The sequence below is a fragment of the Equus asinus genome, chromosome 4, assembly GCF_041296235.1.
Source record: "Equus asinus isolate D_3611 breed Donkey chromosome 4, EquAss-T2T_v2, whole genome shotgun sequence".
Lineage (NCBI taxonomy): Eukaryota > Metazoa > Chordata > Mammalia > Perissodactyla > Equidae > Equus > Equus asinus.
Genome location: NC_091793.1, coordinates 120,603,641 through 120,622,065, shown reverse-complemented (window position 1 = coordinate 120,622,065; position 18,425 = coordinate 120,603,641). Strand labels below are relative to the sequence as shown.

General features: G+C 35.7%; 1 protein-coding gene across 4 annotated transcripts in view; it reads left to right on the top strand.

The window, feature by feature from the left end:
- Window positions 1-18,425, top strand: part of NCKAP1 (NCK associated protein 1) — a 96,001-nt gene that overhangs the window by 15,865 nt on the left and 61,711 nt on the right. For 2 of the 4 annotated variants that reach the window (XM_044768606.2, XM_070508217.1), the window contains 4 exons: window positions 16,931-17,023; window positions 17,225-17,281; window positions 18,030-18,172; window positions 18,256-18,346. In XM_044768606.2, the coding sequence (XP_044624541.1) occupies window positions 16,931-17,023; window positions 17,225-17,281; window positions 18,030-18,172; window positions 18,256-18,346 (384 nt within the window). The remainder of the gene's footprint in view (window positions 1-16,930; window positions 17,024-17,224; window positions 17,282-18,029; window positions 18,173-18,255; window positions 18,347-18,425) is intronic. The other 2 variants (XM_070508219.1, XM_070508218.1) reach the window with 1 other exon arrangement.

The following is an 18,425-nucleotide window of genomic DNA, read 5'->3' as shown; positions in this document are numbered from 1 at the left end:
TAGGCAAACACTAACCTACTTTTTGTCTGTATTCCTATTCTGGAGATTTCATATAAATAGAATCATGTAACATATGGTCTTTTGTGACTGGTTTCTTTCACTTAGCATAATGTTTTCAGGGTTTATCCAAGTTGTACTTCATTTCTTTTTATTGCCAAAAAATATTCCGTTGTGTAGATATACCACATTTTATTTATCCATTCATCAATTGATGGATATTTGAATTGTTGCTACTTTTTTGACTGTCACGAATAATGCTGCTATGAACATTTTTGTGTAAAAGTTATGTGAACATATCTTCTCTTGGATATATGTATCTAGGAGTGGAATTGTTCCTAGATATGGTCATGTGGTAATTCTGTGTTTAATCTATAAAATCAGTTGTACAGTGTTATTGAATGTTATGACTACTTGTAGAATTTACTCTGATTGTTTTGTTTGCAAGGTCTGAGTTTTGTCATATGGCCTTTACAACTATTTGGTGTAGTATTATTCTGCTGTTTTTTATCTACTGAAGTACTATATACTGAGTATGTATAAAGATTGTGGTCTCAGTTTTGGTCTAAACCTGATAAAATCCTCTTGAGAAGTTCCTGGCCAGCTTGGGTTAGGAAATGAGAAATGAGGAGTTCAGTTTTATTATTATTTTTTAATTCCATCGAAGTAGTTAATGGAGGTTTCAGGACTGGAAATGACAGCAGCATCTGGAATTGATAGGAGCTTGCAGATTTCTGGCTGTAAGTGCACTGAAGAAATAGTATTGATATCACAGTTGGGGTTTTTCCCGTCTTATTCCTGGTCTTTGGGTCACTGTATAAATATGTGCCACAGAGCATGCTTACTTTATCTCAGGGATCAGGCAGAATTAACTGGTTACCGCTATTTCTGTTTTGATTCATGTCGTACAAACACCAATTGTCCTCTTGTTTCAGAAAAGGCAGTCATAAAAAGAGATTGTTTTGGTGAAAAATTCAGCAGCATTTTTTTTTTTTTTGAAGTTTCTAAAATAAATCCTTACAAAAAAGGCTAATCCTATTTTGCAGCCAAAAAATTGTTGATTCTTGATTGTTTCTTTGGTAACTGCTCCCGTTCCCATACTCTTAGATCTTGTTAGAAGCTATGAGCACGTAGATGCTCGGTGTACAACAAAGGAGGGGACTGCTGACAGCAGGATTGGTGCCTAACATGGCTTCGACAGTGATGATGTTGCACTCTCTGGAGTCACTTTTACTGTCTTGCTCAGGCCCCTTTATGACTAGTTATAAACTTTTGTCTCCCCCAATTCTGGAGTTAAAGAAAGTCTAGACCAAGGAATGGATTTTTTTTTCTCAGTCATGATGTTGAACTGAATGCCCTGTACGCCTCAAGGCGGGCTGATTAAGTAAAATTCAAATGAATAAAAGCCGTCCAGTTTTAGAATTATAGCAGCCTCTTGTTGAGTGTCTAATATGTGCCAGGCTATGTATTTTAATAGAGTTAATAGATTTTCTTATTTAATTTCAGATTAAGGAAAGCATTTCTGAGCTGAAAGATTGTCTAATTTATCTATAAGATGGTATCTTCCATTATTTTGAAAGTGTAGCTGTCAAATGGATTTATAATTTGTTTCCCTTAGGTTTCTTATAGGCATATAGAGGGGAAGTCTGATATTTCCCTGGTTGAAGAAAATAGTAGAAACTGCTTATTTTATTAACAGATAAAAATTTTGTCTAAGAAATTCTTTTTTTTTCTTATTAAAGATTTTATTTTTTTCCTTTTTCTCCCCAAAGCCCCCCCGGCACATAGTTGTATATTCTTAGTTGTGAGTCCTTCTAGTTGTGGCATGTGGGATACTGCCTCAGCGTGGCTTGATGAGTGGTGCCACGTCCGCCCCCAGGATTCGAACCAATGAAACACTGGGCCACTGAAGCAGAGGGTGCGAACTTAACCACTCAGCCAAGGGGCTGGCCCCTGTCTAAGAAATTCTAGAAGGCATTTTAAGCACATGGTCAGGTGTATGTGAAAACATTTCTTAAAATTTTTGCAATATTTTTTACACTTAATTTTGCTCCCTTTCTTCCTATGTTGTATTTATATGTAAAACCTACTCTATGTTTTTTAAAACAGTAAAATATCTGGCCCAAAAGTATCCTTATGGAATTTGCCTATTTATTGTACATTTTAGTATCAAATTTTGGTTTGATTCCCAAATTAATGGGAAAGTGATATAAATTACTGTCTATATTTGTTGAAATAGATCTTAACTCCCTAAGAATGAAGACTTTGTTAGTGAGTAGAGAGCCATAAGAATGATATAGGGATTCTGGACCAAGAAATAGGCCATTATTGAAATAATTTGAAAATGAAGTTTTCAAACTTAGAGAAATATTTTGTCTTATAGATATTATTTATCTCCCCTCTCAAAGAACACTGTATTACAAGATACTGTGTAATAAATTATATTTTTTATTTAATTAGCTTTCAAGGTCACTCGAGGAAAGACAAAATAAAGCAACTTTCAAGTGTCATAATTAGCAGTTAAGTTAGTTCAGAGATAGAGCATTTAGCATCTATAACATATATAGAATCTGTTTTTAAACACCATTTCATCACTAGTGCTGGGCACATAAGAAGCACTCAATAAATGTTTGATGAGTGCATGAACGTAATTGATCTGCTTTAACTTAGCTTTCACTTATTTAAGCATTGTCTTAGATCTTTGTCAGAACCCAAACTTGTCAATACTTTTTTGAACTTTATTATGTTATTAGCTGAAAACTAACTTTTTTAGTGGAGCTACACAAATACATCTCATTAATGATATTACTGAAAGCAACCTGGAAAAAGAATGAGTCCCAACTTCTTAAAAACATAAATGTGTTTTGGGGGCGGGGTGGTGGTGTTGGGATGGGTACAGGGAGGCCCTTGACGCGGGCACTGTGGTTAGTTAGGGGTGAGAAGGAAAGGGTAAGGAACCCTGCTCGTTCCTAGTTAGTCTGTAAGAGGACGTTCTTTGTCTTGTCACAGCTTCCATTGTCTTGGTAGTAGACGGATTGAGAGGTTGGGCTTGGGAGTCAATAAACCAGAATTTAAGTTCTGGTCTTTCCACTTATTAGCTGAATGATTTTGGACAAATCATTTAACATTTTGTGGCTTCTTTGTTCTTTTTTCTAAAATGGTGATAATACCAATCTCAAGAAGCAGTTTAATATTTCCTAAAGTGCTTAGCAGATTTGTGTGACAAATTGCTTTTGAAAAATGGAAGGTGTTATTTATATTACCTCTATGACTTTTTGGTCTACTTCATTGGCTTTTCTTGTAGCTGCCCTTTAAATGTCGGTATGTCTAAATGACCTTTTTCCCCCCGCAGTGTATATGTATGAAAACATGGCTTCAGCTAGGTAATACACTGTCTTCTATCTTCTGTGTTCTAGATCTGACTTCCAGCTACCTTTTGGACAGCTTCACAAGCTAAATAGCAAACTTTTTATCCAATATTGAACACGATTATACTCCATTTTGTTTATTTTCTGTGTTCTCTGCCTTGAGCAATCACCATCCACTTGGTTACTTAAACTAGATCCTTCAGAAACCCCTTCGACTTTTATAAAACGTTAAGCTGATCATTTAGGGCTCGTCACTTTTAGTATTATAGTTTCTCTTGAATTTATCCCCTTCAGGTCTACATTTCCTGTTGGGACAAACACTATGACTAAACACTACTTTTCATGCCTCCCAATCTCTCCTCCTGTTGCCGGCCCCGTCCCTCCCCCCAGCGTCCGCTAGGGGAAGCAGAATAAAACAAAACTACTGTAGTCTTTCTCTGTAGTACCTCACTCTCCGCTTTCGTGGACCGTGCACTCATCTTTGAATCCCTGTTGTCTAGAATATAGTAGACCAGCAAAAAATACTTTGCTTTTGAAAGGAATCATCTTACAGTAGATTAATGTAACAGAGTTTTTTGATAATGTGCTTTGTTGTGAGTAAATATGTCTCTCTCTATATATAGACCCTAATGGAAACTTAAAGAAATATTTGGTCTTGACCAGTTAAACTTTGTCAGAATTCAAAGAACTTTAATACAGTAAGAACTAACTTGCATGTCAGTATTCTTTTAAAAAGGTATCATCAACATTCAGTTAATGTCTCTTCCACAGGTAGTCTTCAATTCTAACTTGAATAAACAATAAAAAAAGAATGAATCCCTTATTAGAAGATACAAGTAAGCCTTTGATATATTTGAAAAGTATTTGAAATAGGTTACGTGGCTGGCAGAGTATTGCATCATTACTAATAGACTTACCCAAACTGGTTTAAATTTTCGTTTATTTTTACCAAAATAACATGAGTACATGGTAATGAATCAAACAGTCCAGAAGAATTTAGGATGAAAAGCGAGCGTTATCTCCTACTTCACTCTTTCCTACCCCAATCATGTTCCTCAGAGGGAACTTCTGTTTTTAGAAACTTCTGTTTTTAGTACTTCTAGAGGTTACCTCCAAAACTGTAAGAAATATGCTTATTCTTTGAGATATTTATTTACGAGCTTTAAACAATGTCTGTTAATTCTTTGCTACAAAAGATGAAGATTTTAGCTCATTAAATTTCCTGTCCCTTGCTTACCCTCTCCATTCTTCCTAATGTTTGATAATTTTTTTGTTAATATTTTTAGATCATTGGTTACTTCCTTTTTAAACTTTAAATAATATAGTTCTCTATTTTTATACCCTCACCCTTGGTCGTGTATACTTTTATTTTATCTTACCAAATGGTTAATGATTTTTTTTGTTCTGTAATTATAAAGTTCTGAGATTGAATTATATGCTGATCCTAAAAATTGAAAACTAGTAAAGACGTGAGTACTCAGTTTGCATTGCTTCAGTCCATTTTCACACTTTGGACTTTCTTATAAGTCCAAATAATATAATATATTTATATTATATGTATTTATATATATATTTGCTTATATTTATGTATCTATAATGTAATAGAATTTGCATTAAACTGAAATGGATTCTTTCTTCCACAATTGTTTCTCAGTTAAATTTGTTTCATAGGTATAGCATGGCTTTTTGGAATTACAGTTATGTGCCTTTATAGAATTCTTAAATCTGTCCAGCCTGATAATCATACCACCTTTGTATACGCTGTCCTTTTTTTCTGGAGCCTACTTTCCTATAACCCTTTGTCTTCTAACTTCCCTCTAGACAGTTTGCTTAAGCCTACTGCATAGCTTTCATTTTGGGACACATTTCTCTCTGTTGTCCCAAGTGTAATGATTTTCACCTGAGCTGGCACATTGAGTTTTCATAGAGGTTGGGAATCCCCTGAAATTCTGTACAGAATTTGTGTGTGAATATATTTTTCAGCTTTGGCCATATTCTCAAGGGTGGTTCTTATCCTAAAGCACATCTGTTTTAAAATCACGTTGTTTTGTGAATTTTGTATACTATGTTTTCTGATCATACTAAAGTACGATCATAATAACCTCTTCAGTTCATGTTTTCTGTTTTCTTGCAAATGAGACTGCCAGTGAGCATTATGCTAGGGTTTCATAGCATAGCCCTCAAGGAGATGCATTCCTGTCATTTGTAGTCATTTTTTGATTTTCTTCAGATTTCCTGAAGTTACGTCTTGCCTCTAGTAATAGTTTTTCAGCTATTTTTCAAACTGTTGTTAGCCAGTCCGTTTGGCTGCAGTGGTGATTATGGTGACATCTCATTCATAATGGCAAAGGATGCTACCAATACCTAATTACCTGCTGATCTTTAATTTTTGTTTTCTTGGTCATTTCTTTTGAGGAAGATTAGCCCTGAACTAACATCTGCTGCCAATCCTCCTCTTTTTGCTGAGGAAGAGTGGCCCTGAGTTAACACCTGTGCCCATCTTCCTCTACTTTTTATATGTAGGACACCTGCCACAGCATGGCTTGCCAGACTGTGCCATGTCCGCACCCAGGATCCGAACCAGCGAACTCTGGGCCGCCAAAGCGTAACGTGTGAACTTAACCATTGCGCCACCGGGCTGGCCCTTCTTGGTCATTTCTTTGAAGGGGCCTTTAGCCACTTTTAACCTGGTACCCTGCAAGTACCTTTAGTATGGCATCTTATTATTATTTGTCATGGCAGTTTCCATCTTTTGTCAGATCAAAAGTTATTTGCCAAGATCCAAAGTAGAAGAGCAAAAGAAGTTAGAATGAAGTAAATAACAGATGTACCATAATGAAGTAAATAACACTTATTTTCTTGTATTCTTCTTCCTAGGCACTCATCTTGGCTAAAAATGTCTTAAATATGTATGTCAATGGTCTTTGACCAAGAATGTATAGGATAGTATATTGTGTTAGTCCTCATTGTCCAGTGTAGGATAGAGTGTAGAACATGGAGAAATACATTTTATTGCTTTATTTTTTTAGGGAGTGTTTTATTTTGGGAGAGTATGTGTACACTTTCATGGAACATATGACCATACTTTGTCTTGCCTCTGGGTCTTTGTTTATGCTGTCTTTATTATCTGGAACAATCTTTCCCTCCCATCTTCTTTCACTAGGCTAACTTCTACTTGTCTTTCAGGTCTATCCTTAGGTGTCACCATTTCAGAGATGCTTTCTTTAACCCTTTCAGTTTAGGTTAGGTGCTGCATGTATGTGTTCCCGTTGTCCCCTCTGCTTATCATTCATTTCTTTCTTTAAAACATTTATTGAGTGCCTTTTATGAGCCAAGTCCTGCTTTGGGAGAGGAGATCTAGCAGTGAATAAACAAATCAAGTCACTGCTCTTGTAGAGCTTATATTCTGCTTGGTAGAGATAGACAAAAAACGGAATCAGGAACATAATACTAGGTAGAGATGAGTTCTAAGAAGAAGAACAAAGCAGGGTAAGTGAATAAGAATGATAGTGAGGACATGCTAATATAATTAAGATGACCAGGAAAAGCCTTACTGAGGAGGCTTAGGGCAGAGATTTGAAGATATGAGGGAGTAAGATAAACTAGGGGAGGAGCATTCTGTGCTGGGGGAGCAGCAGCTGCAAGGGCTCCGGTGGGAGCATGCCTGACATGTTCAGGGAACAGGAGGTAGGCCATTATGAGTGGAACAGAGCAAATGGGGTGGGAAGGGAGATAGTGGTAGGAGATGAGGACAGAGTAACTGTAAGGGTTGAGCAAATCGTATAGGACTTTCTGGGCCATAGTAAGGACTTTGGCTAATTATTTTGAGTGAGTTGAGATGTCATTGGAGGGGAGCAGCAGAGGAATGAAGTGATCTATACCTGTGATCATTATGGCTGCTGGGTTGAGAATAGTCTGTAGGGGAACAGAGGTAAGAACAGGGAAACGAGGGGCTGGCCCCGTGGCTGCGTGGTTAAGTTTGCACACTCTGCTTTGGCAGCCCGGGGTTTGCTGGTTTGGATTCTGGGCACAGACCTACACACTGCTTATCAAACCATACTGTGGTGGCATCCTAAACAGAACAAGAAGAATGACTTACAACTAGGATATACAACTATGTACTGGGGCTTTGGGGAGAAAAAAATAAATGGAAGATTGGCAACAGATATTAGCTCAGGGCTAATCTTCCTCACCAAAAAGGATATGGGGGTGTAGGGGGTGGGGGGATGCATCTTTAAAACAGGGAAACTAGTTAGGAAATTTTCAGTCATTGAGATGAGAGCTGATAGTGGCTTGGAATAGGGTGGTAGAGGTGAGAAATGTTCAGATTCTGGATGTATTTTGAAGACAGAGCTTACAGTATTTGCTGAAGCGGTGGGTATGGGGTGTATGAGACCCCAAGGTTTTTCGCTTGAACAAATACCAAGATTTACTGGACTGAGGAAGCAAGAGGAACAGGTTTGGGATGGGGGTATAGAAGGGATAGCACTCAACAGTTCGTTATTAGATATGTTAAGATTGAGAGGCCTATTAGAAATGTGAGTGGAGATGTTGAGTAGCCAATTGTGTATATAAGTCTAGAGCTCAGGCTAGCATTAAGCTTGGAATCAAGTTGAAGAGGAATTATTGAGTGTTTTAAGAGAGAGGAGAAGGAGCGGAATAATCATTGAGAGTGGGAGAGTGAATCGACAGTGAAAATGAAGTAATGTTGCTACTTACTTATGGTTGATGATCGTAAATTCAGGTTGAGATCGAGTCAACACAGGTGTCTGCTTTCTCCTATTGTGGGTTTATCAGACAATTATGATAGCTTGAGAGAAGGACAAGGGAGTAATATGATGGTGGGCCATTTAATTTTAAAATGGATAAAACAAGAAATAGGACATGAGAGGGTGAGTGACAGTAAAAAGATGGTAGAGTGAATGGATAGGAGGTCCCTCTGAGCTCAAAGAATTGATGAGGGGAGGGTATTAAGAGGGTATGAGAGGTATTACATGGGAATTAGTCTACTTTTGATGCCACTTCACCTTGTCTCCTCATCTCCCAAAAACAACAGATGTCCAGAAAGGCCAGAAAGAAGCCAAGACAGTTTAAGCATAAACTTTATTCCTGTTTATAGGCCTGACACTTGAGGAAGCTTAACATGAGCCATCACTCTTTATCAAGATGTATTCATCTAACAAAAGTAATCCCTGGGTGCCTTCTCAATTCTAGGCCCACCTTTAACTTCCCCTGTCTTGCTCACCACCCTTAGAAGCTCTGCCCTTTGTTTTTGTGGTCTTTCTTGTACTATTGTGCTTGTGTGTGTGTTTACATCTTATGTTATTACCAGTTGGTGAGGGTCTTTGTCATGAATGGATGTGGGAATTAATCATGGTAGTTTTTCACCATCTTTGAACTTTGCACCTGGAAGTTAGTTGTAGTGTAACCAGCTTCTAAAACTGCACATTTACCTAAAAAAAAGTAGGAGTTACCTTATATCTGCATAGACTTTCGTCGCTAGACTGTATGCTCATGTAAGGGCAGGGTCAGCATTTTAGTCATAGTTTTATCCTCAGCTCTTCCCACAGTGCCTGACAATATAATAGATTGGGACGTTTGTTGACTAAATGAATAATATTTGTTACGGTAACTCTTCACTTATCTAGAGGTCACTTCTTATATCACTTGCCCCTGAATCACATCTGAGAACTAGGAAGGAAGCAGTTCTACTCCTAGGAGTCTTTCCAAGAAAAATGAAAGTACTTGTCCACATAAAGATATGTTTATAGCAACATTCATTATTTGTAATAGCCTAAAACTGGAAAAAAATTCAAATGCCCGTCAACTGATGCATAACAAAATGTAGTATATCCATTTAATGGAATACCGTTCAGCAATTAAAAGGAACAAACCACTGATACATGTTACAACATGGACAAACTCCAAAAACATTAGGCTAATAAGTGAAAGAAATTAGATACAAAAAGCTGCATATTAAATGATTCCATTTTATAGGAATGGTCCAGAAAAGGCAAATTTATTGAAACAGAAAGCAGATCAATAGTGCTTAGGGTTAAGGGTAAGAGCAGGATTAAGTGTAAATATGCACAAGGGAACTTTTTGGGATAATGGAAATGTTCTAAAACTGGATAGGGTTGATGGTTATACAATGCTGTAAATTTATGAAAGTTATTTAATTGTTCCCTACGATGAATGAATTTTATAGTATGTAAACTATCTCAGTAAAGCTGTAAAAAACAAATGCTTTTGAGCAACCAGAAATGGTATTTTAGAAAAAAATTAAGTTTATTCAGAAATAAGCTTTTTGGTCTCATTATGCCCAAGTTTGTTGTTTCCTTAGGCAAAATTGTAACAAGTTTATTTTCTAACATATTGTGCATTAAGAGATTCTCTCATCAGGAGCAAATGATAATTGACAGGAAGAGAAGTAAACACTTTAAAAAGTAAAAAGTATAACCAGCAAGGACTGTTTAATGTTGGCAGATTACCTTGCACATGTCAATAGCACCTGAGGCCGTTTAGACATAAATAGCTCGGTATAATTATGAATTACAACGATGACATCTAATCAGCAAGAAAAATCTGATTTGTTTCTGTGCACCCATGTTATGAAAGCAAGGTGATCACATATTAGATCTTTTTTAATTATTAAAATTGAGTATAGAGGGTCTAGCTTCATTTATATTTCCATTTATGATGGAAAATGCTGCCATTATATGAAATAAATTATTATTAACACAGTATAATATCTTTTATACAAAGATGTTACACCTACCAACCTCACTAAACTAGGACATATAATTTGTCATTTTCTAGTACCAATGATAATACTGGTTTCATTAGTTTGTGTTAATTTGACCATCTTGTGACTAGAAATCTTAAAACTTTCAAGATTGTTCTGATGAAAGTTAATGTGCTCTGGTGGCAAAATAGAGATTGTTTTCATTTGTATTACTGAACTTTATATTAATCTTGGTTTCAGTTACCTAGTGCTGCATAACAGACTGCCGCAAAACTTAGTGTGTTTAAAACAACAGCAACTTATTTCTTATCATTCTGTGGGTTGACTGGGCAGTTCCTCTGCTGGACTCACCAGCCTTAGGTCACTGTGGCATTCAGCTGGTGGGTCGTCTGGGCGATGGGCTCAACTGGGATAGGATGCTGAGCCTCACTTTCCACGTTATATGATATATCAGGCTTCTTCACACCTGGAGCTTTAGGCCAGTGTTCCAAAAAAAGCAAAGTCTGAAGCTAATAAAGCCTCTTAAGAGTATCATTTCTGCTGCCCTCTGTTGGTCAAAGCAAGTCACAAGCTCAGCTGAGATTGTCAGGGTGGGAAAATAGACTACAACCCCTATTGGGAAGAACAATAAAATCCTATTGCAAAGAGGCAGGGAGGCAGCCTTTAGTTTTTCTGCCTTTCTGTTCTTTAAAATAGAAAACTTTTCTATTCTTTGCTTTTTAGGATTAAACAGATGACTAGCAACGTAAACTTGAAAAGATCCCTTTAACCTATAAAATGAAGAGAATGAATTAGAGGTTCTTAAAAGCTTCAGTCTGTGAGATTGATGAGGCTACAATTAAATACAAGTATTTTCTGAAAAGAAAACAGTTTTAGCGTTGGTTATCCCCATACTTCTTTTGTGTCATTGTATGGTACCTAGCATGTTAAAGTGTGTGAAGAGGTGTTTGGAGCTTTGAAATCTGATTGAGCTGGATTGGCAGATTACCCTCTTCTAGTCTGTTTCTCTATTTGGAAAATGATTATAAAAAGATACCTTGATTGGGAAGATGAAAAAAGTTCTGGAGATAGGTGGAGGTGATGGTTGCACAAGAATGCAAATGTATTTTTAGGTGTGAACTGCACAGTTAAAAATGGCTAAAATGGTGGATTTTATGTTATGTATTTTACCACAATAAAAAAGTGTGCCTTGAAAAATAGTTATGAGGATTAAATTTAGTAACAAATCTCAAACACTTGGTAACGCTTATTTACTAGGCAAGTGTTAGGTTAACTTTCCCTGAAGTTTTTTTTATGATTCTTTGCTCAGATAAAAAAGCATTTCTGAAATATTGACTGCCAGTGGAAGTCAATATTTTGTATATGATAAAAGAAAAGTCCTACCAAGTCCTATGAACCTTTTTAAAAATGACTAATCTCTATGTTGATTTGGACTTTTAGGTAATCTTTGGAGATTCGCTTATATTCAATAGGAGTATGTCATTCTCTTTAGATGTATTTCACTTCTTTCTTTTATGCTTTCCTATCCAGGAAGGGCAAAACATATTTTGCCCAACTTTGGACATTTATTCGAGGGATTAAATCACCACTCTGTTTGTATTAGGATATGTAAACTCATTTGAGACATGAATTGATAACTGGTATTGCATTCATTTATAATCAGCAGTGCAATTTAAAAATTGACTGTGACTTTTTATGTTGAGAAACTTGAGGATCATTTATTTATTTATTCGTTTGTAGTGCATCTCCTGTGTGCCAGTATTCTAGATGCTGGTGGTACAGCAGGAAATAATACAAACGTCCTTGCCCCCATGGAATTTAAATTCAAATTGGGATGTTAGACAACAAACAACTAAAGTGAATAAATACATACTTTCATTTGGAGATAAGTAGTAGGAAGAAATAGAAACCAGGCTAAGGAGTTAGAGAGTAAGAAGGTGAGGAGACTAATTTAGATAAGAGTGCTTAACAGTGACTTCTGAAGAGAAGTGAAGTGAGGGAGTGAGCTCTGTGAAGTGGAGGAGAGCATCCCTGTCACGAGAAGGAGCAAGTGCAAAGGCTCTGAGGTGGGGCTGAGCTTGATGCATTTGATGAGCACGCAGGAAGAACAGCATGACAACTACAGAGTGAGGCTGGAGGAGTGCAAAAGGAGATGAGGTTTTAGACATAGGTAGGGATCCTGTTTAGATTTTACTCTGAAGTGCTGGTAAGGACTTTGTTTTTTATTCTAAGTGTGATAGGAAACTGTTGAAATCTTTTAAAAACCTTGTATTTTGAAATAATATTAGAGTGAAAAGAAAATTTGAAAGAGTAGTACAGAGAATTCCTGTATCCTCTTCACCCAGTGTTAAGATGTTGCATAACCATCATTGGAATCATCTTTCCGGGGTAGTGTGTTGCCTTAAAATGCCCTCTCTCCTGCTACTACGTGGAAAAGACTGAAGAGGCAAGAGCAGAAGTACAGAGACCAGTTAGAAGCCACTGTAGTAGTCCAGATGACAGTTGATGACTAGGGTGGTAGCTGGATAGTTCTGTAAAAGAGGTTTACGCAAATAGCCTCTCAGGACTCTTACTTTAAAAGGCCTGGTTTTGAGTATCATACTAAGAAATTGAACAAACTTTTCCCTGAAACCAAACTTGAATACTTGGTTGTTTTTTAAGAGGAACAAAATACTAGCATAACTTAGATCAAGAAAAAATTTATTATGCATAAGCAGTTTCGATGATAAAAGAAAGTAATTGAAATGGGTGAATAAAGAACCGAAGCCACCTTCCTTTGTGTTGAAAATCAGTGAGTTAGCTCCCTTAGTCATTGGTTCTTTATTGTAATTTGCCACTACTTTTTTAATAAAGAATGAAAACTAATAAATACTAAATTTCAATCAATTTTTGATTACTTATTTTTGTATGGAAATGCTTAATTGTACAAAGATTAATTATCAGGATTTTTCAGTGTGAAGATATTTTGCTGTCTGCGTGGCTGTTTATTTTGTTTATTTTCAGTTTTTACACATTTTACTTGAATGTTAAGAATAATAATCCATAGTTAGAAATTTTAATGAAAGCATTGTACAAGTATTTTGCTAATATAGTTAACCTATGTATCCATGGTATACTTTTACAGTGTTAGTAAATAGAATCAATTCTTCTCAGAATTGTACTTCTTTAATGTTCTTTTCTGTAACATCAAACAATTTATTATTCGTCTATGTTCTTAAACCATTTCTTGCTTTTTGTTGGCTATAAAACAATGAGATGATGAATTAATTAAGAAAACCTTGTTCTTGGTGTTGAACCTAAAGTTAAATACTTTTGGGGAGTATTTACTCTCCTTCACTTTAAGAACTAAAATATAGCATTTTTTTTTTTGCAGTTGAAGCCAGAGAATTGTAGACCGTTTGTTCTTTGTTGTTATAGTTGAACTCTTTAATGCAGAGCCTTATAGAATTTATTTTCATTAAATAGGGAACATAATTGTAACTATCCCAAAGAGATGTTGGGAGGATTGTGTGAAATACTTGTAGAATGTTTGGAACAATGCCTGGCAAAGATGCATGCTTAGTTAGTATCAGCTCTCATTAGAAGTACTATGAGTAGTATTGAGATTATTTAAAATAGCTTTATTTTTGCTTATTTTGAATGAGTGGTCTGTGAGCCTCCTGTTATTTATCTGTTTAGTGAGTAGCTTCTAGATTCTAGGCACTGTTAGATTTTTTCATGTGTTTATTTTGGCTAACCGTCCACAATAGCTCCCATTTTGATGATGAGGGTATTAGGCTCTGAGAAGTTGCCTGTTTAGCCGTGATTGCACAGTAAAAGGTAGGTAGGCTTTCTAGCATCACCTACCAAAACTTGTTGTCTCACGCTAACATGTACAGATCTTTTAAATTTGTCATAATCACTCATCTGATAGATGTTTATATTGGAAACGTCTTTTTGTGCACAGCTGTACGATATGGGCTGTGGAGATTAAAAAATTGAGTTTGGTACATTGTCTTATGGTGTTGGAGATAACTATGATAGAAAGTAGAAAGTGATGCTATTAGAAATTGTACACATTTAAAGGAAGGAGATGTTATTTGCATTCAGGGAAGAAGTTCAATCAGGGATGGTTTCTTGAAAATGAGGTTAACATTTATACTGAGTAGTTTAGGGGTAGCGGATTTGGACATATAATGAGTGCTGGAATTTGGACGTCTCAATAGAGAAAACATGCGATGTGTATGGAAAAAGGAAATAGTTTGTTTTGGATATTGCGTATAGTGTGTGAATGGGTGTAGGGGAAATTTAGATTGGGAAGGTCAATTAGGGCCAAATTGTTTAGGGCTTTGAAAACTTGACTAATTCTTTTGAATTCAGGCATCCATTAGTTCAATAAACTTTTTTAGGCACTGTAGAGGCTAGTTACATATGATTTGGGGGGAAATAAAGTTGAATGAGAAATGTAGACCATAGTGAGATTTTATTATTAAAAAGAGAGATGGTGGGGGGCTGGCCCCGTGGCCGAGTGGTTAAGTTCCCGCGCTCCGCTGCAGGCGGCCCAGTGTTTCGTTGGTTCGAATCCTGGGTGCGGACATGGCACTGCTCATCAAACCATGCTGAGGCAGCGTCCCACATACCACAACTAGAAGAACCCACAATGAGAAATATACAACTATGTACTGGGGGGCTTTGGGGAGAAAAAGGAAAAAATAAAAAATCTTTAAAGAAAAAAAAAAAAGATGGTGGGCACGTAGATGGTAGAAAAAAAACTTTATTAGGGGTAAGGAAATGAAATTTCCAATCCTGGCCTGTCATTATGTCATTATATAACTGTGGGAAGATTCTTTTAAGTTCTTTGGGTATTAGGTTCTTAATTAGATTTTTTGTATAAAAGATCATTCAGGCCCACAGCATGATGGTGACTGTGTCATTTTTTTGTCCAAACTAGGACACTGAAATTGAAGGGAAAAATAGTTAAGCCCAGTAGCAACCAAATTATGCCTCTTAACTCATTATTATGAGTCTGCTTTTACCTGTTATATTTCAAAACTCAAATTTAAAGTACTGAAAAGCAGGGAAAAGGACTAAGACATCAAGCATAAATGTTTCATGTTGAACAAGGTAAAGGTTGTGTAATCTGAGGAAGTAGAATCATTTTTAGATAAGTATCTGCTTGATGTTGAGTTACGGTAATGATTTTAAAATGTGCATATGAGCATAGAATTGTTTTGAAACAGATATATTGTGAAAATAAAGTCAACTACTCTCATAATTAAAGCTAAGAGCAGTTACTCATCACTGAAAGTATATACCTTAATTTCTATGGCATTTAGGGGAAGTGATGAGGTACTTCATTTACACATGTTTTCCAGACATAGTTACTTCTTTAAATGTCTTCAGGGACTGCAATATTTAGGGTATTTTACCCTATAATAGTTGGGTCTACCAGACTGCTGTGTTTGCTGTTTTAGATAGTCTTTTTGTAGTTTTTTTTAATCTTCTCTTGATGTTACGCTTACTGCTGTAAATTTTCTGGCTTATCGTAAATGGTTCAACACAATTAAGTATAGCACCTCTTACCCAACCCTTCTGTGTAGGTAAGAACCATATGAGGGCCTCAAATTGTGTGGGCTTTGGTAGCAGGTTTGATATTTCAAATCACTTACCCATATTTTCTGGTTTACTTAGGTTCTAGATAAGTGATTCTCAGGCATTTAATGTGCATTCAGGTCACCTGGATATCTCGTTGAAAGGCAGATTCTGGGGGCCAGCCCCATGGCGTAGTGGTTAAGTTCAGTGCCCTCTGCTTTGGCAGCCCAGGTTCCCAGGTTCAGATCCCTGGCGTGGACCTACATCGCTCATCAGCCACTCTGTGGCAGCAGACCACGTATAAAATAGAGGAAGATTGGCACAGATGTTAGCTCAGGGCTAATCTTCCTCAACAATAACAACAACAAAATCAAAAACAGGCAGCTTCTAGTTCGCTAGGTCTGAGGTGGGCCTGCACTCTGCTTTTCTAACAAGCTCCTAAATGATGTGGAAGTTACTGTTCTACAGACTACACTCAAAGTATCAAAGTTCTAGGTGGTTTATTGTAATTCTGGCAGTCTTATCATATAGGACATTAAATATGGCTGGATTCTTTCAGAAATCATATTAATAGTTTTAAAAAATGTAGGGCTTTTATAAATTTAATACAGTTGATTGAAATAACATTTGTCTTTTGTATTCACATTTCCCTCTTTCATGCATTTACCACTGTCTTAACTCCAGTTTTGCTTCTTTCTCATTTCTTTTTTGTTGTGGTTTTTGCTTTTGTTTACTGTATTGTGTTTTGTGGATCTGGTCAGGGAACCGTTACTGTATTTTATGTTTGTATCTACATTTTATTTTGCATGCGTAACGTGGCTTTGCCTGGATGTTCTTTTTGGTAAGTTCCAAATTTATAAAGCATATTGTTTTTGTAGTGTAAGTTACAACATTTTTCGCTTTCTTTTCTCCCACTTGTAGTAATGTGATCATGCTCATGAGTTGTTTTTAATTATTTTAAAGAGTTCGTTTGATAATTATTGTTTTCCTAACATTTTCCAGTTTTCCTTAGTAGTAGTGCAGTTTGATACTAATCTGCTTCGATTCATTTTAGAGCCTCACACTGTCAGTTGCTGATCACTATTAGCAGTTGCTGTCTCAAATATTTTAGTTTTTTAAAAAGCCTTAATCATTAGAAATATTGTTCTAAAAGCTTGTGCTTCCATATAGCAATCATAAAAGATAGTTTGTAGTAAAATTAAATATTTTTCTTCTCAATGAGCAGTGCATTCTTATTTTGTTTTTACAGCAACAGCTTGCACAACTGCAGAAAGAAAAATCAGAGATTCTGAAAAATCTGGCATTATATTACTTCACATTTGTAGATGTTATGGAATTTAAGGTATGTATTTTAATATATGAAATTTAGTATTTCAGAGGTAGATTTGATATTCATTAACTCTATAAATTACTTTGTCACTTGTAAGTAATAAAATTGAAATTCTTCTAGAACTGAAGTTTAAAATACATTTTATTTGTGTGTGTTTTCTGAATTTAATATTATTTGTAAAGGTTACAGATTAAAATAAGCTTTTATTTTCAGGACCATGTTTGTGAATTGCTGAATACTATTGATGTTTGCCAAGTCTTCTTTGATATTGTAAGTATTATCTTCAGAAAAATTTTCAGTTCTCTTACCTGTTTCTAGTAGAACTAAGGGGACCAAATGCTTTTCTTTAGAGAAAATTTACATGGCTAGTATATAAAGTTTTAGCATTGTTAATTTGCTTGTTTTCTAAGGTAAGGAGTTATAATGCATTCTCTATTTTTACTTGTTTATTCGTCACTGAATATGTCTTATACGTATTGGGAAATAGTTGTTAATTTTAGTATTTTATTTTAGTAGGCCCAATTAAAAAGAGTTCTGGATAATATTATTCTCTATAAAAGGCATACTTGATAGAAACTTTCTTAAGAAGACAGTTTCTTGATATAGGAAGGCAAACTGAAAACTTCTCTATTGACTTAATGGTGAACTTTTTAATTTACTTATTTACTTTTTATTTACTTATTTTTATTTACTTATTTATTTAATACTCCTTTTTCTTGCTTAGTGAGATTGGCCTCTAGTATTTGTTATTCTTGGTTGTCCTTTTAAACTGTTACCGGTTTGAATAGGGCAATCACAAATTCTTTTTCATCCATAAAATTGTGTCACAAACACAATTGTTATCTGTAACTCCCAAATTTTAGGCATATTTTTGGTGAAAAGAGTTAGAATTTCAGAAATGGGGATGAAACACGTAACTATATAAAATTATTTGCTTTTATAGCTGCCATGAAGATGTGTGTGTGTGTTTAAAAGTTTATGAAATAGGAAGGCATTAAATGTGACATTTTTTTTCTAGACTGTAAACTTTGATTTAACAAAGAACTACTTAGATTTGATCATAACCTATACAACACTGATGATACTACTGTCTCGAATTGAAGAAAGGAAGGCAATCATTGGATTATACAACTATGCTCATGAAATGACCCATGGAGCAAGGTAGACCTGCATTATAACAATCTCTGTGAAATTCTCAATTTGATGGTTTACAGCTCAGTGAAATTTGATATGTCTATTTTAAGTGATCGAGAATATCCACGCCTTGGTCAGATGATTGTGGATTATGAAAACCCTTTAAAGAAGATGATGGAAGAATTTGTACCCCATAGCAAGGTAAGAGCTGGTTTTTATTTTATTTGTTTTATTTTTATTTTTTCCTTTTTCTCCCCAAAGCCCCCTGGTACATAGTTGC